Genomic DNA, 22,510 nt, shown 5'->3' with positions numbered 1-22,510 from the left:
GATGATTTATTTACGTCTCCTGTCAGTGGTCATAATGTTGTGGCTGATCTGTCAGTGAGTCTATCTCACAGATTTAGTTTTGTCAGTGTTAAACAGACTCACTGAACCGAAAATAAAACTGATTATTTTCAAACTGTGGCACCAAAAACAAATGAAACATGAAAAAACATCAGTACAAACTACTTCAACAATTCGTCTGATTTCCAGAGTGATTGTTTTTCGATTAGTGATGAGTTACCCCGTCTAGACCGGGGCTGTTCTCCTGCGTCACAGCCAGCAGGTAGAGGGCAGAGCGGAGCACAGAGCGGGGCAAACCACAGCCGCCCTGCTCCTCCTGCACCGACTGCAACAGCCACATCACGCTGGAGAAAACCGCCTGGTCCGGGAGGAGCCTGAGTTACACACAACAATAACAAGACGTTAATGCACATGTGTGGCCGAGCATTTATACGAACCTGCAGACAGAGGAGACGCTCATCACGAGGGTAATAAAGTGGTCAAACAGGCAAACTCTTAGAATGTAAACTGAAGCAGAAATGTTAAGAGATCCTTGTCATGCTACATAAATCTCCCAGAGAACACAGCGGCAGCAGCAGGAAGAGGCTTTAATGCATAGCTGAGGATCCACAGAGGCATTTAAACTATTAAACTCTATTAAGCCAGAAGAGCCTCTCTGGTGTGAATCATGTCCTGTTGTAACACAAAAATAAAAAGCAGGACAATTAATGGAGGTAAATGTAAAGGTTACGAAATATTTCTGCTTAATGTAGACTTTAAAGGACCTGTGTGCAGGATTAAGTGACATCTAGTGGTGACGATGTGAATTGCAACCAACTAAACTAGTAATATTACTACTATCAGTCGTTTTTTTTTTCCATTAATCTACTAATTATCTAATTAACAGTTGATGCATTTTTGGTAAACATGCCACTAAACATAGAAAGAATAGAAACAAAGCTATGAATGCTTAATTCACTCATAGATTTGTTTCTATTCTTTCTATGTTTTATCTAATGATAATTTTCAACACATTTAATGAGTCAGAGTCACAATTATTAAGTATATTCTCAGTCATTAATTAGCAGATCTAGTGTTGTGTTGTGCATAATATTATTTTACAATGGCTTGCGCTGATTGTTACTGAAAAACCAGCTGTATCTCTGATCTGCTAAATGTTGCTAACACCTACTTAGAAAGTTACAGGATAGATCTACATGGTTGAGTTTTATGCATGTGCAGAAATAAGCTGCTCACAACTTGTAAATGCACTGGGTAGCAGTGATGGCCTGCATCGTTTTGAGTTTTTTTTTTTTTTTACAAAGAGTGAATTTAAGGGTTCCGTTTAAAGAACTCCCACACAATTAAGTTCTGGCTCTTTGAGATTCAGTCTCTTTTCAGGAGGCCTCACAGCGGGAACAGCGTAAATGGGGATGAACATGAACGCAGCGATGTGTCTGTGCAAGCACCTATTAAACTTTCCGAAGTGGCCCGACACGCTGCATCTCCGAGGTCATAAAATATGTATTTAAGGACGCCCTCGACGGGCCGAGGCAGCGCTGCCGGAGCAGGGAGACGAGCTGCAGCGAGATGGAGCTGGATTTTATCCCGCTAATGGGATTCGATATGACACTACAATAGATACCGTCTGGGATTGTGGTTATGTTAATACGCGGCGTAAATGTTCCGTCTTATGCTCTCGACAACCAAAGTGGAAAGTTTGGGTGTCTTTAAAATTCAGCCTGTGAAACATCAAGTATTCCTGAAAGCAAACACGCTTTATTAAAGCATTTCCACAAAGTAGGAGGAGCAGCAGTGATATTTTGAATTCGCTGACGGTCAGCATTGATACTGAAATAAATATTCGGCGACACAGGCCTCAGCGCGGGTAAACCAGAGCTACTAGCACAACGGTTTAACCCTCAGGCTTCCTTTTAATTTACTGCCCTCTTGTAACCTGAGCAGACAAAAATGTCCACGTCCAAAAACTGCTATAAAAAACTTAACGGGTTTTTTAGCATAAATCTCTTTAAAAACACTTTACAAAACTATTCAGTTCAGATCAGTCTTGGCTATGACCAAGATTATCTAAAATACTGATATGATTGCATTATTAGCTTTTGTGTTGCATCAGAATTAACATTTATTTTTTTTAAAATTGTCCCATTGACTTCCATTATAACTAATTTTTTTGCTCTCTCAGCCACGACACGATTCATTCTGTAATAGTAGGGTTTCATTTATGAGAAAAATGAATCATTTTTAACATGCACCACTAAATTTCCCCTTAATAGCGGCTATGCATAAATTTTTTGTTATTTCATCGTTTTTGTGCTTGTGTTATTGAGCTTAGCAGGCTATTATGAGGTGTGTATGTGCCTGTGTGTGTCTGTGTGTGTGTATGTATTCATACACACACACACATATTCACTCTCTTTTCAAGGGAAAGTATTGTCGTGATCAAAGACGTGGTTATGTTGCAGCATAAACGGCCTCTGCTGTGGCAGAGGAAAAGCCACTACCCCCTCCCTGGATCAAACTGTGCTCACCCTTCTAATAAAAACCTCTCTGCAGCAGAACCCTACTTAGAAAAAGTGCTTCGAGTTCAGATCAGCAAAATGCTTTTTTTTTTTTTTTTTTTTTTTTACTGGTGGTGAAATATTTATCGCTTTAATACAAATTCCACAAAAACACCAGCTCAGAAAATATGTTTTTGTGCCGCTCGGTTCAATCTGAACGAACTCAACAGATTTAAATATGAGAAAATGTTTGCAAATGTGAAAAAATATGTATTTATTTCATGTGAATTGTGCCATTACCGGTCCCCCCGCTGCAGAGCCAGGTGGAGTATTATCAGGACGCAGCACTGAGTGGCCCTCGGACCCTGATGATCACACAGCAGGGACGGCCAGTCCGAGAGACGGCAGCACAGGGAGGGAAGGTTGTGCAGCAGCAGAGTCTCCACCTCAGCTACATCTGGGAACAAAAAGTTAAATTAATGCTGGAAAGAGAAGAAAGTTGCGAAATTGAGGAGGAGGTGAACGAAATGAAACCTTGAGGCCGACTTACAAACGGCTATTACTCACCAATTTAGCGTGAAGCCGAGGCAAAGCCAGGGATTAGGAAAAGAATAAAATAAAAAATCATGTAAGGACGGGAATGAGCAAGGCTGCGCTCATTTCACGCTCCTCCGATTATTTATGCTGCAGACAAATACAAAGCCAACAACCGTCCGTAATAAGAAGTGGCTGTCAGGGATGTTTAAGGTCAGTTTTTTTTTTTTTTAAATAGTATATTTGTAAAGCAAAATGATGTAACGCAGCAAAGTTGAAAACATTTCCTAAAGAGTTTTAAAGAAGCACGTGAAATGAGACGTGCAGCATTAAAAGGCAGCGATGACGATATCTGGGTTATGAGAGAAGGACGAGAATACGAGACGCTGCTTTTAAAGAGCTGAGAGAGAAGCGGGAACGTGGTGGTGAACGGAGAGAAATCGAGTGTTGCAGACTCTTGCAGCGCTGAGGGGGAAAAAAAAAACTAAACAAAAGAAAAGAGAGGCAATGAGGAGGAAGAGAAGGAGCACCATCAATAGTGAATAATGTGAGAGAGCGAAAAGAAAGTGGAGCCAAGAGAAGTAAATGACACCGGAGGAGGAGGGGGAGACGACGAGGGCCATTGATTCTGGAGGGAAGTGAACTAAGAAATATCAGAATCAGAAAAAAGGGGGGAGACACTTTGGAAAAGAGATAAGAAAAATGTTGAGGCACACTCATTTTGGCTTTGTTCTATTTTTGACACTGTACCAGAAGTTTTCAAAATGGCGGTCCAGCCGGATCCCATGACAGCAATTTCTGGTGTTGTCGGAGAGAACAATAAAATTCTTCGTGAAACTAATCTGATAATGACTAAATTCGTCACTATAGCCTTATTCACACAGGGTTAGTTTTACCAGGGGACCTCCGGTAATTGAAGGGAAAAGGGAAAAGTGGAAAAGTGAACCGTGGTTTGCAAAATAAAAATTACACCGCACATACCCTACCAAAATTCTCACAACTCAGAGGTCCTTTGATGGAACTAATTGTGTAGCTAATGTATGGGTGAGTGTTTACTTTTGTTCGAGATTTGATTTGCGGCTTTTTTTCTGCCTCTTGTCTCATGAGAATTATGAAGGATGTGCGATAATTCAACATCTCGACAGATGATAGAGAGAAAAGTTAAGATGTCGCTGAACTATTAACCCGTTTAGAAATGATTGTGTGTTCATCTGCAAAGGTGGATCTGATTTAAACACTGACAGGTTGTTGGTAATTTCTTCCCTGGGATAAATAGAATCAAAAATATGTTTTTTATTAACCATTAGAATCTGAAAAGTAGTTAAAACTGTCTCTGACGCAGTGGGGTGAGATGGAAAGTAGCAGAGCCACAACAACAGAATGTAAATGTGAGTAAAACACAGAGTTTGTTTATGTCGTATGACGTAGAGGCTGATATCTGAATCACAGGACGTCCTCAGGTGAAAGTAACAGGACTTATGTTATCCCGAAATCTGATTCTTCCAATTAAGACGATTTCTGGCTGAGGGAAATCATGCAGCTCCTTAAACTTAAAAAAGTTGAGATTCACAGTATGTGGGTTCTCAAGCAACTTTGAGAACATTTGTAAGACTTTTATGGACTTCATTAAAGCTAGGCTTTAATTTCCCCTCTTTTCTTAACCCTTATGTCCTGTTGGCGCCAAAAACAGCCACAAGGGATTCGTTTTTTCCTCTTGATTTAACCATAACTTCCACTGTGTAGCACAAATTCAATGAGTTTTTGGTGAGGAGCCTTAATTTTACATATATTTTTAAAATGTGACTTTGAATTTTAATGAAAATCTGATGCTGCACAAAAGCTAAATAATAAAAGTCAATGATGTCACTGATCTTTGACGTGTCCGTGGTAACAGCTGAAAAACTGACTGTTTCCGATCATTTTGTACGTTGAAAATTAGTCATTTCGCGTTTATTATTCCCCACAACAGTGACTTTAAAAAAAAAAAGATTTAAAGGGTTGTTTATTTATTTATTTTTGGGCTGATTAACAGATTTAAAAGAACAGATTTAAAACAGATTCAAAAAAAAAGTTAAAAAAAGCAGTTAAAAATATTTAAGTATTTTTTAAGTAAGGAATGAAGTTTTTTTTTAACAGGAAATGCAATGGAACCTTGGCCTCAAAGCCCAATGTGCTAATCTTTCTCTTTATCAGTCTATGCAAATGCAAAATATAAATGTTGTTTTGTTTTCTGTTACCTTTTCTTGAAAAAGCCAATAGAAATATATCAAAAAAAGAAAGAAAAATGGAGGCATGAAGTGGAGGCATTAAAAGACGAGTAGAATAAAGGCATCAATGCAGACTCCAGGGTTAAGATGTGGAGGAGAATAGAGGCATCAAAGGAAGAGGAGGATGAATATAAAAGAAGAGAAAGGTGAGGGGGACAACAGATGGGACTGAAAGTAAACAGACCTTAAAAAAGAAAGAAAGAAAGAAAAGGAAGCTGCAGTGACACAGAGAGGTCACGGTTTGAGAAATCACCGCTATAAATCATCAGTATCGGAAGAAGATGTGAGAAGGAAGAGGAAAAAAAAACAACTAAATGAAAGAAAAAAGGCTGAAAATTAAAGTGAAAGAGATAAGGGTGATAAAGGAGAGGAAAACGGTGACAGGCAGAAAAAAAAAAACTCATTATTCACAGTCACCGACCGCACGTAAACAAACACAACTACGCTCGTAGCACTTCAACATCTCATCCCCTCAAAGGAAGGTTTTCACTCGGCTGTGGCGTCGGTGTCGCGGCTCATCCCAGAGCTTTAGATCCGATCAGCGTTTATCTCTGGTTACTCGCCTTTTGTTTCAGCCCGGGATCAATCTAACTTTAATTGAAAGTGTTATCTGAGCGGCCTCAAAGTGCACTGACATTTAAGAGTTTATTTCAAAGCCGCTTCGCACATTCGACGTGTTTGTACTGCACACACGGGGGCTCTTTCATTCTGATCGGTAGTGACCTTACAAACACTTTGCAGGAGCTGCCTTTGAGACTTAAGCCGACGTCTATGCAGATGAGGCGCCGCTTAATGTGTTGTTTTTTAAGTTTAACTTAAAGAGAAAAGACAGCGTGTGAGTAAACAGAGATTGAGGGACGCAACAAAGAAAAGTGAACAAAAAGCTTAAAAGGGGATTTTGTTCACTTTTTAATAAAAGTCAGAATGAGAGTTGACTGTTTCTGGGTTTGATGCACAATTAAAGGTCTTGATGTTTGCTGCATGACAACGAGAGAATAAAAAGCACAGAGAGTCCAGAAGCATGAATTTAAAACTTTGTTTTGTAGGTCAGCTGCACAACAAAGTGAGCAAGAAAACTAAATCTTAAATTAGTAACTCGATTCTTCTCCATTCAGTTATTGTTTGACTTGTTTGACTTAGGTACGTATAGCTGTGGAGCATGCTAAAGGCTAGCTGAGTAGTTTTTGTCGTGGCTATGTGGTTCGGACAGAGGTCACAGGGGTGAGGTTGTCTGTGCGTTTTTATTTTTGGTTTTTGTTTGGTCTGCACATGTCGGACACATCGTAATTTGTGTTTGGGTGAGTGGGTCGTGGTTCAGTCCTGTATCCTCAGTCCCCATCCCCTAAACAAACCTGGGTCTGTGTCCTCATCCCTCATCCTCATAGCAGTAAAAAGGGCTAAGCTAATTGTCACTGTTTATTGTCTAAGCTAGTTAGCTGGTGTCTTTGTGGTCGGATGCTAGCTGCTAGCTGCTAGCTGACTGTTAGCCTGTTGATCTGTTGTTTTCCATATGACTGGGTTTATAAATGTGTTTTGCCTTGGATCTTGGCACAAGGGATTGTAACATCTTATCCTGTGTAATAATGAATGTGTTTAGAGAAGGAAACTTATGTCCATGCTGAGAAGCCTGAACAAGGTCCTTTATGAACAAATGGATGTTTAAATGCAGAGTAACATGTTGCCTACGATGGGTCAATAAGGGAAAAAAAAAAGACTTAAAACTCCAGTTTATTGGTGCTGATTAGCATTAGAGGTCTTAAATGTCACATTAATTATCAGTGAAAGTGACTGATTTAATAGCTTCAATACAAATGGGAAACTAATTGTGAATCCTCAAAATATTTCAGTGACATTATAAACGGCCACTACGGCACTGAGATTTAAGGACGGAGAGATTTAACAAACAAACAAAAAAAATGATTGTATCAGTATCTGGCTTCAGCCACATCTGATGTTTAGTTGTTATTTATTTTATCTCGGCCACAAATCAAAACCACGTGCCCGCAGCATCAAAACGTCTTCTCCTGTTTCAGTGGTGGTTAGTTAGCATCAAGCTGCTACTGCTAAACATGTGTGATGTATGGAAGAGCTTTACTCTGCAAAATGAAATTTGTAACTTGTGTCATGTGGATGTTTTGTGAGGAGGAGGCAGCTGATCATCATTCATTACCACCAACTTGGTTTAACAGAATACGATGAGTCTGAAACAACAACAAACATTTAAAAGACGAGAAAAGTTTCCTGGAGACGACGTCAAGGAGAAAGTAATTCCAGAGACGTTTAGGGAGTTTATGGCAGCGTTGGACGACCTGAACGTTGGTGGAGCACGAGCTCCTCCCTCCACACAACATTAACTCTGACAGAAAGATTTATTTGACTGAATCCAGTCGATTCTAGGAGAAGACAAGAAAGACAAGAGTAGGAACCCACAGGTTTTTTAAGATCATATGTGCTGATACTGAACATTAATGTCAGGGAGGTTGGTTGTGTGATGGGACCCAGGTGCACAAGGCAAATAATGTGGGTAATTTAGAACCAGAGAACAGATTATTTATTGAATGCGGTGCATTAAAATTCTTGGATACAGTTCAATTAAAAGTATTAGAAGTAGTTTTTCGAGTGAGGAATAAAAGCAACGTTTTTTTCAATTTAACAGAGGGAAGACATGATTTAAGAGGCTGTTTATTTTTTGAAATATGTGAAGCAAGAACAAATGTCAGTTTTCAGTTCTTGGTGTGAAACTATGGTGATAAACTGAAGTTATGTTGTTTTCAAAAAAGCCCTGAAATGTGACATGATTTAAGATTATGAGGAAATGAGATAAAGTTTGAAATCACTTAACTTAGATGATTTTGTTTGATTGTTATCGTATGTGAATAGTTGAACTTTTGTATTTTTCTGTAGATATTCAATTGCTTTGATTATCTAGGATAAAGATAAACTATAAGCCTCAGGTTTCCGCCTACATCCTTTTCTGGTGAATGACTGAGATGTTACGATGTGTGTTAAATCATGGAAAGTGTAAAATGAGCAAATTAAAAGTAAAAGAAAAGGATTTAATGAAGACAGAAGCGAACGTAAAGGGCTGCAGACATAGCAGGTAAATCCAAAACAAAAAAAACATGGTGGGTAAATAAAAAAAACGTAGCATCGAGACAAAAAATGAAAACTGGAGCGACGCAACAAACAGGGAACGAAGGGAAAAGGCAGGTTTTATATAAGAGGGAAGACGAGACACAGGTGAAATCAAGGGAGGAGAAACACAAAACAGGAAACCAAGAAACTTAACAAAATAAAACATGATCATGAAAAATAAACAGAATCATTAAAATCAAGGGTAAAAAAAAAATCATCTGGACTCGTCCCTTCTTAGTTTATACTAAGTTATATTAATCCTATAACTGAAATAATGTGCAATAAAACACAATATATATTTTATTTTATAATAATTTTTGTGTATTTTCAATATTTTTTTAGTCTTCGCATTTTAACTTTAGCTGCAAATCTTTGTAAATAATACTTTATTTATGTTTTTTTTGTACTTAAAATAAGCTCATTGTTCACCGCATGACGACAGCAAAGATCCTCCATTTCAATTCTATAGAATAGAAACACAGAAATAGAAATAACCGCCTCTAATAAACTCTGACACGTACTCACGCCACAAAACAAACCGACGCTGAACAGATGTTCTCATCGTTACATGGAAGCTAACCCTGTGTTTGTGGGGGTGCGTACCTCTCTGGTGGGGGGCGGGCGGAGGCTCTGACTGGGAGAGTAAACACACGCTGAGTTTCTGTAGAAAACCGCAGCAACACGCATTCAGGCCGGGGTTCCTGAGAGAAAGAAAGAAAGATTCGTTGAGAGGGAGAAAGAGACGCACACAAGGGGGAGATGAACGCCCGAAACAAGACGCACGGTCAATAAACACGGCGCAGGATGCACACGTACGTGTGCTTCGACTAACTTTATTCAAATATGAGAGCAGACACGGTTCAGTTTCATTACAGCTCAGAGCAGGGGGCCCTGAAGCCTAGCGAGGCGACCACAGTCACAACCACATGTATTTAGAGACAGAAAAAAACAACACGTGCAGACTTTAAAGCTGCAGACGTGTGACTGTGAAACAAACACGGTGCCGGGAAGACAAAAAAACAAAAAACAGAAGCAGGCAGAGAGGCTGAGAGACGGACGATACCTGGCTCACTCTTCAGACAGAAGTGCTTTGTTAATTGTAATGTGTGTGTGTTACCTGTTGTCAGCACAGAGGAGGCCTTTGTGTTCCACAGCCAGCCCGTAGAAACCAGACGACGCTGCACAGAAGAGCAGGTGAAGAGCAGAATGAATAAACAGTGACACCTTTTCAAAAACATCACGGTTAAAATGCGCACGACGCCTCAACGGGAAACTTTTTAGTTTCATTTCAAGAAAAACGTGCAGTTTGAGCCCTAAAACCATATTTAGTAATGAGGTCTGAGCGTAGCTGATTTACTAGCTTCCATGTAGAAGAAGTGGCCTAATGTTAATACTAATGTGTTAATGTGTCTGATCAAATCAAATGTAAGTTTATTCGTAAAGAACCTTTACAATAACCCAAAATGTTACCACGGTGCTTCATAACAAGCCATTAAACTAAACATAGAAACATAACTGGACAGAGCTACAGGGCTGCAGGGCATTAAAAGGCTTCCAGGAGAACGTAAAACAGACAAAATAAGTACAAATAAAAAAACAAGGCTGAACACTAGTCGATCTAAAAGAGGTGCTCTTCAGCTTTGATTTAAAAAGGCCAGTTTGTTCCATGGTCTGAGAGCAGCGACAGGAAACACGGTTCCTACACATACAAAGTTCACACTTTTACAGACACTAACTTCCAGTAAAAATAAATAAATAAATCTAATTTATGGCATTTAAGTGAATAGTTGTGTATCATGTAAATAAATTATGGAATTAGTTGTTGTTTTCATTATTCTGAATATAAATGTTGTTATGTCACCAAATAATTTCCACAAGATTAAATAATTAAACTCAAACTCAGATAAAATCAGTGTTTATTGTTATATAATATAAATATATATAAGTTGCCTTAATAAAACAGGTTGATCCATTTATTTTATTATTATTATTTTTATAGATATTCATAATTTTAGTTTTGTCAGAAATTGACCAATAGTACCAGTCTTGGAAACATCAGTATTTTTCCATGCACTAGTTTTAATTTTCCATACTTTTCCGGACCTGGACATTCATAAAATCAACTTTTCTCTTCTTCCATAGGAAAACCTGAACCAAAGAACCGTGGGACCAGAGTCAGAGGGTCTAATCTGGTCTGCAGCGTGACTTTGCAAAGTGTGAAAGCAGAGAGACGGCGAGTCTCTGTGGTTACAGCCGGTGGTAAAAGGTGACAGTTGATGATGGAGATTAGCAGCATTAGTTTGAGTCATAGGCTTTAATAATATCTAACAAAGAAAAGAGACACGTTAAGTGTCAGGTGATGTTCATTTATGCTGTATTTGTATATGTTGTTGTTTTGTCGCAGTTATAGAGACAGATAACAATAAAACAATAAACGGAATATTTGCATCACTCCTCGTCATCTTTACAGTTTCGTATGGATGTTACTTCTCATTAAAGCTCTTAGCATTAGCATCTTTTATTCAGCTACATTTAACAACTGAAATGAACTAAAACTAACTGGAACTGAGGCTAATCCACTTTTCTAAATCCACACTAGTTCATATGGATCAATCTTTGAGTCCGATTGTTCTTAATTTGATCTGATAATCCACATTTTTCCCATTTCTCGCTGTATTTACTGCTACGTTTCACCATGTCTTTGCCACTCATGGCTCTGGGTGTTTTTCATGAATATAAGTACTATCCCTAATTTGTTCACTGTTTTAGAAAGACAAGTGGACAGAACACAACACTGAGACCCAGGACTAAACAGCAGACAGCAATGTGTCCAAATAGCGATTATTTTCCATAAGAAATATCTGCTTCTTAAATGTGAGCATTCTCCTAATTTACTTTTTCTTCACTGCAATAAAACAAATTGAAAAATTCTGTAGTTGTCGTCATTTAAAGGTTGTTATGCTGCTGTGTTACTTCAGATCGATGGTTTTCAGTGAGCGTCCTACATCAGGGTTAGAGGAGAAGAAAGACACTGATCATTAGGTAAGAGATGAGCCCCATGAGGAGAGCAACCCCAGCTTATTAAAGACACGTTTTCATTTCAAACCCTATCTCCGTTTACTACACGTGGACGTCGGCCATATCTGCAGTGAAATCAAAAAAAAAAAACAGCTTGCGGCATAAATATGAGGTTTGTTTATGACGCCACAACGCCGGCTCTTGTAGACGCCCGAGGCAACACGTTTTCCTGTCAATAATTGAGACTCATCATGTCGGCTGCCAGCTTTGGACAGATTGCTTACTTCTTCACCCCCACGGTGCCATAAAATTTCAATCAGGCATTCAGCTCGCTCCCTCTCATGAAAACAGAATCAACCGTTGGTTATTGCTCGTTTCTGGCTTCTGTTCAAGCCGAAGAAAATACGTCGCTCTAAAAATATCAGCGCTAACAGAAAGGTTCAGCAGTTCAGAGGAGCACATGTTTAGATGGAATCAAATTAAAATAGTCGCTGCGGAGACATGCTTCTTGTTTTTGTTTTTTTGTGACCAATCTGGATTAAAATATGTGTTTTGTATTCAGATGTGGAAGAGACACACATAGGTCTCTAATATCTTATAATTACTGGTTGACAAAACCACTGAGTGGATGGACAAACTCTATGTGACGACAACAACAGCTCTGAAGCATAATAATAATAATAATAATAATAATGGAAAACTTTAAATCAAGATATAAAATGAATAAGTTCTTTAAAAATTCTCCTGCGTGCTGTCGTCATGATATAAAGAATAAGATTTCTAGACCAAAACAGTTTATTTCTGCTGTAAAGTCGGACATTTTAACACGTGATTGACTCAACCTCTAGTGGTCATTTAAGGAACTGCAGCCTTCAGCACCTCCATTTTTTTTTTTTAGCTTCGTATGATTTTGGCGAAAGTGAAGCAGGAAGTAGAAACAAGAATGTGACTAGTGTTTGGGTGGTGCTGTTACAGAATGAGCCAAACTGACGAGTGCAGTAGTATAAATAGCTAGCCCCGGCGGCGTAGGCTACATGCGTAGTTCACACTGTCGCTGCCACAGAGGAATAAAACCAAGCATCAACCTCCAGGTGTGAGCGATGAAGCCCATGCGTAAGTACAAAAAGCTGCAGTTCATCAAGTGGCCACTAGAGGCTCCAAAAGGGAGCAAACCCCCATAGAACCTCATGTTAAAAAGCCCAAATTTAATAGTTTATTTCACTATTCATGACGACTGTACGGGGGGTGAATTTCTTTCTAATGCATTTGTTTATTTTTTATTAAGGTTTAAATTTCTACATAATTAAGGTGTTAGCCTGAGCTAACAGGTAGCCATATAGTCCATATTTGGAATAGCCAAGTGTGGGCGGAGTAAATATCATACAACATGGCTCCGCCCACTTCAGGCTTCATTATCAAGGTTCAGAGTCTGATCCACGTTAGTTTGGATCTCTTTTAACTTCACATCGCTCATGCGCCATGTAATGACTGCACAGCATATCAGCTCCTATAACGGCCTCATAATAACACTGATGCTTGATCTTAGAACAAACACAACACAACTCACCTAGTTTGTCAGCAAAGACAGGCATGAGCGACGGAAGCAGGGAGAACTGGGAGGAGAGGATGGAGTAGAAGGGCTGCAGCATCTGAGCGTTGGGCGAACATTCACACGTCCGCTATAGATTATAGGAGGTCACAAAACAAAACACATTTCTTTCAGGCTTGATTGATTTTTAGTTGGAGAAACGTGACGTTAAAAAACATCAGCGGCACTGATCGATGAGCGCACGTGTCCTTGTGTACACAAAATGAACGAAAACAGAGAGTGAGTGGTGGTGTTTATTAACGCCGTCATTTAGAGGGAAAGTCAAACGGCGCATGAAAATCACTGTGACCTACTTCCCAGAAAAAAAGATGAGACACCGGGAATTGATCATTTCCTCAAGTGTTTGGTCACAACAGGATGATGTATCTCACAATAACAGTGGGTATCCAGACGGAGTCGCAGCAGCGCAGCAGACACCGACACAGAGCGTCCAGCGAGTCCTGAGTGTCGCTCTGTTTGTGCGGAGCTGTGAACGTGTTCTCCTTCAGGACGGGATCTGACGCACACTCCTCCGCCAACCTTGGACACACAAACACTAACTAGTGTATAAAAAAAAAAAAAAATGACGCGGATACACGAGTGATACGGGTACACACACATACACCGATTAGGCATAACATTATGACCACTTTCATAATATTGTGTAGGTCTGCAAACCAGTTGTGACTCATCAGTGAATGGACACGGGCCTTCTGAGGGTGTCATCTGGTGTCTGGAAACAGGATGGTGTTAGTGGGGGGGTCTTTGAGGGGAGGGGCCTCTGTGGATCATCCCACAGATACTTGATCAGTCTGGGATCTGGTGAATTTGGAGGCCAAGTCAACACCTTGTGTGGTTCTTCATGTTTTTTTGAGTTGTTCCTAAAGCTTTTTAGTGTGTACTTGTGTCAAGAGTGTCATGTCTATGGGGTGGGATGGGCCTGGTCTGGTCTAGGTGGGTGCTACATGTCTAAGGAACGTCCACATGAATAAATACCAAGTCCAAATGTTTCCCAGCAGAACAGTGGATTGTCACAAGATGTTATAAATGTTATGTTATGGTCAGTGGTCATAATGTTGTGGCTGATCCGTATATATACACTGAGCATTCCACAAAAAAAAAAAAAAAAAAAAAAAAAAAAAAATCGTCTGGTGGGTTGAAAATGTTTTAAATTCACCGACACCGACAGAAATAGCCCTTGATTCGGTTCAATACTCGGATCGATCCACAGTCTGACCTGCAGGCAGCTTGAATAGAGACCAGGGCCCGAAGAAGAAACGCTTCGGACCGAGAAGACGGGCTGCATGGATTTGACCTCCTCTGACTCAGAGATAACACAGGGAAATGGAAAAAGAGAGAAAGGAGAAAGAGAAAGTTTGATTAGTTTCACTTTATCTGAATGAAGTGTCTGTATGAAGACAGAGCCACTGACAGTGAGACGTTGCACCATTCGCATATATTAAGCTGTTCACGTTGTTTTGATGAAGCTTAACTGACTCACAGAGCTGCGGCGATGAGACGAGGACGAGGCCAGTGTCAGCTCGGAGAATCTGTTAGTGATGGCCTCTATGAGTCCTTCCAGCTCTCTGTACTGGACTGGTCTGGACTGGTGGTTGAGTCTGGACAACATTGAGACAAAACCAGCGACTAACGCCATGTCGAGATCCTCACCCGTCTCCTTGACGATGTGTGTCTCATTTGCATATCTACCTGAAGAAGGCGGAGGCGGCGCTGGCCGCCTGCGTGGCTACCAGGAGGCACGAGGAGGAGACTCCAGCCACCAAAGCCTCTGAAACGGCCACAAAGCCGGGGCCACTGGGGAACAGATGCACGCTTGGTGGTTGTCTGCACGAGAAGAACACACACTAACATGACAAAGGAGACCAAAACCTAGACACGTGGAAGATGAATTAACCTTGAAACCAAAAGAAATGATTTAACAGCAGGAGAAAACCTTTCGCAAAAGCCCCGCCCCCTTAGTTACTGTTGCTAGCCCGTTGAGAAGTATATTGTCAGTGATTCTTTTTAGAGCAACACCTGCACAATATCCTCCAGATCAAAGGGTTTTATCCAAAGTATTAGAATATGCACTAAAGGAGAAAATATGATTATCAAGGCGAAAGCTTAACAGTCAATGGCAAAATCTGAGGAACCCCGTGACCTCTACCTCAAATACAGCGAGCACAGCCTCAGGAGTAGGCTGTCCATTCACAAAATGCTACATTAAGATGAAAACTAAATAAGTTTAAATGCCTTGTTTTGACGCTACGTTCAACTTTGATGTAAACAGACGAAACATAATGTTAGAGAGAGCTCCCAGCATTGAGACCCAGCGCAACAGCTAAAGTTAGCTCGCTAACGTGAACTCACTAGCTAGCCAGCTAACATTGAGTTAACCAAGTTAGTTAGGCACTAATATTACTAATATCTGCCAGTAGTGACCAGACCTTTGATATACAGTTTTGTATATATGAGCGTCTTGCTAGTTCGACGTTAGCTAGCTAGCTATCACTATGGCTTTAGCCCATTGTAGCCTTACCTTGGAGCAGAGGTATGTATGCTTGTTTATATTCTTGAGATTTAGGTGGCGTGAGGTTTGATCCACTTAAGTCCCCCAGCCAAAGTCTTGGGGTAATTATTGTCCGACTCACATATGCCATAGACACTCCGCTTCACCATTTAGCTTGTCGGAGGTCGGCAGCTTGACAGTACATTGTTTCATTGTTGACATAGTAACAGTTGCTAGGATGTATGATTGGACAATGACTATTTGAGGGTGGGGGTTTTCAAAAGGTCAGTAGAGGGCATGCATTGATGTCACTGTGCCTGGGGCCACGCCCACTGAGTGGCAACAACATGGTGAAATGTAGCAGTAAATACAGAGAGACGGGAAAAATGTGGATTATCAGATCAAATTAAGGACTCGACAATGTTCCAACTAATATAGTTTCAGTTAGTTTAAGTTACTTTTACGTCATTTCAGTTATGATAAGTGTAACTAAATAAAAGATGCTAACGCTAAGAACTACTGAGAAGTAACGTTAGCCATACAATGATGTAGCATCCAAACCAGACTGCTACATTTCACCATGTTTTTGCCACTGAGTGGACGTGGCCCCGGGCAGCAGTTGCATCAACATACCTTCTGTGGAGAAAATCTGTTTTGGGTAAAATCTCAACTGTCAAGGAAAAAGTCTCATTAATTTTCTGAGGTCAATTTAAAAGCAGACAGTCTGTTCCTTTCTTGATCTGACTTGCTGTGTCAATACCAGCAGCTGCTGTTGGCTGGCTCAAGATGAAACCTGCCTTCCTGAAATCTTATTCCCTCTTTAAGGGCACGTACGCCAGATAAACAAACAGTGCTGACCTATTGGCATTACAAAGATCACCAAAGTATGTCTCCACCACAGAGCACCACAACAGCTGTGCACCGGCTCGCTGTTGCCACAACAGTAGCTGCATAGAACATCCTAAATAACACAAGCATGCATATTAAAGTTTACACAAACAGGCACAGTGTGGCTTAAAAAAATAAAGTTAATAGGCGAATATGCGAATACGCTGCTCGTTTTAGCTTCTTCAGCACTTTAAGAGCTCGAGATCGGCTTCTTCTTCTTCTTTTTTTTTTACCGTGCCACTGAGCGTTAAGGACAAATTTCTCTCTTAAACTGATGAAATCTCTTATCCCCTGTATCACTGTCATGTTTCAGGGGGGGTGGAAGACATTCAATTAAAATTATGTCAACCCAGCAGAAGTAGTTTGGTGTTTTATAGCCTTGTGATATATTTTAATCTCGGAGACCTCAGACAGTTAATTCAAATCTAATTAAACTTTCCGGCGCTCCGTCTTTAACATGTTGTACAGGAGGTTGCTTTTCCTCGTCAGTGCAGATGAAGTGGTACATGTTTAGCATAATTAGGCGTTTAGTTCTGATAAACATATTACACAGCTTCATAACTACGGCTATAAAGAGCTGGTGGTACGGGTTTCTGCTGAGTCAGTAAACGTTGGTGAAGCGTTTCCAGACACTTTAAACATTGTAAAAATCTATGTAAACAACACAGCTGATAAACCACTGGCCCGTCATAAAACAATACACACACACAGATATATATATATATATATATGGGTGTATGTATATGTATAAAAGTAAAAATTCACTTCTCTTCATAGGGACCAAGCAATTTCGGATTTATGTACAATAAAATGTATGAGAAATAAAGCACTTTACTTAGTATTAAAATATATACTCAATAAATAAAATAAATGAGAAAAATAAAACGCAATACATTCTGCATTCAATGCAGCAAAAATAATAATAAATATAAATGCAATAATTAATTTTTAAAATGTGACTTTTATTATTTATTATGTTTTAAGTTATTATTCATCTCTTTTTTATTTTTTAAAATTATTTATTATTTATTTAATATATTTTTCTCACTGACGTTTCATTTTTCTTAATCCATATAATAAAAATAATAACAACAATACAAGATCTGCAACATATGATGTTATACACCTACATTAATGCCTCTGTTTATTTTTCATCCATTCATAATTAATTATACAATAATAGCAAGGATTAATTTTATACTTTTTTATTTCATTTTTCTAGTGTTATTATACATGTATATGTATAATTTATAGCTATACTCTTTATTTTAATGTGAGAGAGAATCGACTATATCCTTCTATATCTTTCTATATGTCCCGAAAATATAGAGAACTATCAAAAAAATCTGTGAATTTTGATTTTCTTTTTTTGGGAGATGAGATAAGATTTAGAGTTTTAGTCCTATCGACCCTACGATGGCATGAAAGCTCAACAAAAGACATCTCACCTTTCCAGTATTTCAGTGAGCAGCAGCAAACCCTGTTTTGGCACTTCAAGCCGGGTCAGAGTCAGAGCCTCCTTCAGACTGCGCACCAGGGAATCAATACCTAGCACACGACACAAACACAAACACAAACACACTCGTCTCCACTTTGCACTTGTGCAGGCAGACAGATAATAACAGTCAGTTAAAGTGTTTTGTGTGATATCTGCTAGACTGCAGCCATTAAAAATGAGTGACATGCACGTAAATGGAACAGAAAAAGCTGCACATGCACCAACAATCACAGGAGTCAATATGAAACAAACAGCGACAGAGAGATGTTCTTTTCATTTACTGCAAAGCTGAATTTGCTGTAATGAGCTCATGTTCACACTGACCCAGAGCAGGAGCCTGAAAGCGAGAATGAATGTGTGTAACGCGCTGCTATATTGAGTGAATGTGGTGTCGAAGGGCTTCAGTGACAGCGAGGCCATAAAATTATATTTATCTATCGTAACACATTTTGGACTTAACGACCAAGTCGACCACTTTCCCAACTTTAACCGTGTCCACACATTGAGCTTTGTGTTAGTTCAGGCTGGACATGAAGTAAAGCTCAGCTCACAGTCACAGGTAGCTGATAATTCATCTATAAACCTCACAATCAGCCCACACGAGTAGAGGCATCCACTGGCAAATCTCATCCAGGGAGGCTTAGGTGAGCCTCTTCAGCCTTGGTGTTTCATTTAGCAGCCAATGCAAAGAAGTGGAAAGACTGTCCATATTTATATGCAACTTACTGGTATCGGTCGCCAATGCATATAAATATATTTTTGCACCCAGCAACATTTACAGACAGGCGCATCCACAGGCAGCCTTGTGCTGCTGGAGACGCTGCAGACCCCTGCAGCCCATACATTGCCCCTCCCACACTAGCAGGGTGCATGCAGCTGCTAGGAAACTCATAGGTGTATGGAACAACCGTAAAAATGAGTTGAAAATACTTTTTTTTTTTGAAAACAAGGATCTATTTACTTTATCAGCACAAACACATTGTAGTCATTAGCACCACCCCAACTTTTACTGTTGTTAAGTAGGAGACTCTACCTCTTTGTACCTGTTTATTTTTTATTTTATATATTTAAAATATTTAAAGCATAAAGCGTTAAATATTCTTTAAATTAAATAAATGTTTATGTTTTTGGTTACATTGAGACGTAAATTTAGGGAGAAAAAGCTTTATCGGCTCCAAATATCAGCTCAGATCCCAACCGGTCGATCTCTAATACAATCTACGGTTGTTGTCTTCAAAGAGGTGCCCTTTGTCGTTCAGGTGTAGGTGGAACGTTGACTCATTTCCTGACTGACGAACCTGTGTTGGTGCATGCGTTGGTGGACGGGTTGTTTCCCCAATGTACAAATCTGTATATTACATTATTTATTATTGTTTACTATTAAGACTTTCATTTTATGGTCTAAACTGTTGTTTTTAATCTGACAATAAACACCTTGAATCCCAAGATGTGCGTAACCATTTTGCTTAATTGTACTTGTATTTCGCTGTTACTTTCACTAAAGCTCATATAACACAGTGTACTGTTGTGTCACTGTGTTAAACTTTTACTTTTGTAAAAATGCATTCAAAAATGAAACAATGCAGACTCACGAAAATAAAATCAAATGTGAGTCTTAAGCACTCGTGCAAAAAGAGGTGTCAAGTATTTGACAGACTGTGGCGAAAAGGGCGCTGCCATCATCCCAGTGGTGACATTTTCAGGACAGACTGACTTCACCTTTGTCCAGTGGGAGGAAACGGTGACACATGGTTCATCTTTATGTTAGATCGAGACTCTCACCGTAGACGGAGTGACACTGGGAGAAGAAGAGTGGGTCCTCGGTGAGTAACACCAAACAGCTGTACACAGACCACAGCAGCATCTCATTGCTAGTGCAGGCCAGACAGTCAAACAGAAACCCTATGAGATGAAGAGAAAAAGAGAAAAATGATTTTTCCGAGCAGTAATATTCATCTGCAGTGCCCGTACACCAATTCCTAAATAATACATTTTCTTGCACATTTAGGATATAGTACATAAAAATGAAGGCAATGTTCTTTTTGGATATTCCAATTTTATTCTGACACTCTGAGGCAAGAGGGTAGAGTCACTGCAGGGATATAAAACAACTTGATATATAGGAACAGGGAACGGAAATATAGAGACACAAAAAGTAATAACAAAGAAGAAGAAGCCAAAGGAAGTTATGATGCTACCTGGTACGTTGGCCTTGATGAAGGGACCACTGTACTGAGCAGGGGAATGAACCAGAACAGATGCAATACACTTGGAGCTGGTCACCTGCAACGTTTCATCACCACTCAGCAGCAACTGAAAGACGCATTGAAATTTCACTTTATTACAATCTCCAACACATGGCACTTAAATAACGTGCAGGCCTTCAACAGTGTTTATACACCAGAGGTATGTGAAGCTCAGCTTCTGCATCGGTGCCAAGTTACTAATGGCATTTGTGTCCGGATCTCCTCCTCAGTGTGATTTTGATCGATGACCCTGTTCAGACCTGCTATCAACGTAAAGTACAAGTGGTGAACACCCAAGATGCATTGAGGAGGCATTTGAGATTTGCCATGTGGGATGGTTTGGACCACTCGTGACCACATTCTTTTAGTAGTGAGAACACATAATGCGTCCTGGCTACACTGCTGGGCCGCCTACTCAGCTCAATCTGCCTCATTCATTCAGGGAGACAAACAACAACTGCTGTGAATGGTCAGAAAAGACAAAAGCACCTTAAGGTAGTGAGCATTTTACAGGCTATCTTTACTCCTGTTAACTAAGTGAGCTTGATAAAGTACAGCAGTAACATTACCCTGCATTTACATGGTTTCAAATTATAATGCCAGCTTTGTGTGAGTCAGGGCAGGGTCAGGGATGAGTAAATAAATGATGTGCTTGAATATAAGGAGCGCTCAGTCATGTCTCCAATTTTTAAATATCATATTATTTCCACGAGCAGCCACAACCAACAGAGTTCAGTCCATGGTTCTGAAACAACAGGCAGTATTGGGGCAGTGTTGGGGGCACCACTGGGGGCAGTGTTGGAGGCAGTGTTGGGGGCAGTATTGGGGGCAGTGTTGGGGGCAGTGTTGAGGGCAGTATTGGGGGCAGTATTTGGGGCACTGTTGGGGGCACCACTGGGGGCAGTGTTGGAGGCAGTACTGGGGGCAGTGTTGGGGGCAGTATTGGGGGCAGTGTAGGGGGCAGTATTGGGGGCAGTGCTAGGGCAGTGTTGGGGGCAATATTGCAGGCACTGTCGGGGGCAGTATTGGGGGCAGTATTGGGGGCAGTGTTGAGGGCAGTATTGGGGGCAGTATTGGGGGCAGCACTGGGGGCAGTATTGGGGGCAGTGTTGAGGACACCACTGGGGGCAGTATTGGAGGCAGTATTGGGGGCAGTATTGAGGGCAGTATTGAGGGCAGTATTGGGGGCAGTGCTGGGGGCAGTATTGGGGGCAGTATTGGGCGCAGTATTTGGGGCAGTGTTGGGGGCACGACTGGGGGCAGTGTTGGAGGCAGTACTGGGGGCAGTGTTGGGGGCGGTGTTGGGGGCACCACTGGGGGCAGTGTTGGAGGCAGTACTGGGGGCAGTGTAGGGGGCAGTATTGGGGGCAGTGTTGGGGGCAGTATTGGGGGCAGTATTGGGGGCAGTATTGGGGGCAGTGTTGGGGACACCACTGGGGGCAGTGTTGGAGGCAGTATTGGGGGCAGTATTGAGGGCAGTATTGAGGGCAGTATTGGGGGCAGTATTGGGGGCGGTATTGGGCGCAGTATTGGGGGCAGTATTTGGGGCAGTGTTGGGGGCACCACTGGGGGCAGTGTTGGAGGCAGTGTTGGGGGCAGTATTGGGGGCAGTGTTGGGGGCAGTGTTGAGGGCAGTATTGGGGGCAGTATTTGGGGCACTGTTGGGGGCACCACTGGGGGCAGTGTTGGAGGCAGTACTGGGGGCAGTATTGGGGGCAGTGTTGGGGACACCACTGGGGGCAGTGTTGGAGGCAGTATTGGGGCAGTATTGAGGGCAGTATTGAGGGCAGTATTGGGGGCAGTATTGGGGGCGGTATTGGGCGCAGTATTGGGGGCAGTATTTGGGGCAGTGTTGGGGGCACCACTGGGGGCAGTGTTGGAGGCAGTGTTGGGGGCAGTATTGGGGGCAGTGTTGGGGGCAGTGTTGAGGGCAGTATTGGGGGCAGTATTTGGGGCACTGTTGGGGGCACCACTGGGGCAGTGTTGGAGGCAGTACTGGGGGCAGTGTTGGGGGCAGTATTGGGGGCAGTGTAGGGGGCAGTATTGGGGGCAGTGCTAGGGCAGTGTTGGGGGCAATATTGCAGGCACTGTCGGGGGCAGTATTGGGGGCAGTATTGGGGGCAGTGTTGAGGGCAGTATTGGGGGCAGTATTGGGGGCAGCACTGGGGGCAGTATTGGGGGCAGTGTTGAGGACACCACTGGGGGCAGTATTGGAGGCAGTATTGGGGGCAGTATTGAGGGCAGTATTGAGGGCAGTATTGGGGGCAGTGCTGGGGGCAGTATTGGGGGCAGTATTGGGCGCAGTATTGGG

The 22,510-nt window shown here is 41.2% G+C and overlaps 1 protein-coding gene across 3 annotated transcripts in view; it reads right to left on the bottom strand.

Annotated features, from left to right (window-relative positions):
* The window catches only part of LOC124998294 (meiosis inhibitor protein 1), a 73,136-nt gene that overhangs the window by 29,370 nt on the left and 21,256 nt on the right, over positions 1-22,510 (bottom strand). For all 3 annotated transcript variants that reach the window (XM_047572568.1, XM_047572570.1, XM_047572569.1), the window contains 12 exons: positions 20,152-20,266; positions 19,736-19,855; positions 17,904-18,003; positions 14,769-14,903; positions 14,560-14,677; positions 14,296-14,378; positions 13,451-13,598; positions 13,038-13,149; positions 9,570-9,630; positions 9,056-9,153; positions 2,817-2,973; positions 239-392 (listed from right to left, as the gene is read on the bottom strand). In XM_047572568.1, the coding sequence (XP_047428524.1) occupies positions 239-392; positions 2,817-2,973; positions 9,056-9,153; positions 9,570-9,630; positions 13,038-13,149; positions 13,451-13,598; positions 14,296-14,378; positions 14,560-14,677; positions 14,769-14,903; positions 17,904-18,003; positions 19,736-19,855; positions 20,152-20,266 (1,401 nt within the window). The remainder of the gene's footprint in view (positions 1-238; positions 393-2,816; positions 2,974-9,055; positions 9,154-9,569; positions 9,631-13,037; positions 13,150-13,450; positions 13,599-14,295; positions 14,379-14,559; positions 14,678-14,768; positions 14,904-17,903; positions 18,004-19,735; positions 19,856-20,151; positions 20,267-22,510) is intronic.

The sequence above is a fragment of the Mugil cephalus genome, chromosome 20, assembly GCF_022458985.1.
Source record: "Mugil cephalus isolate CIBA_MC_2020 chromosome 20, CIBA_Mcephalus_1.1, whole genome shotgun sequence".
Taxonomy (NCBI): Eukaryota; Metazoa; Chordata; class Actinopteri; order Mugiliformes; family Mugilidae; genus Mugil; species Mugil cephalus.
Note: the sequence above shows the minus strand (reverse complement) of the source record. Positions and strands in the feature narration are given on the sequence as shown.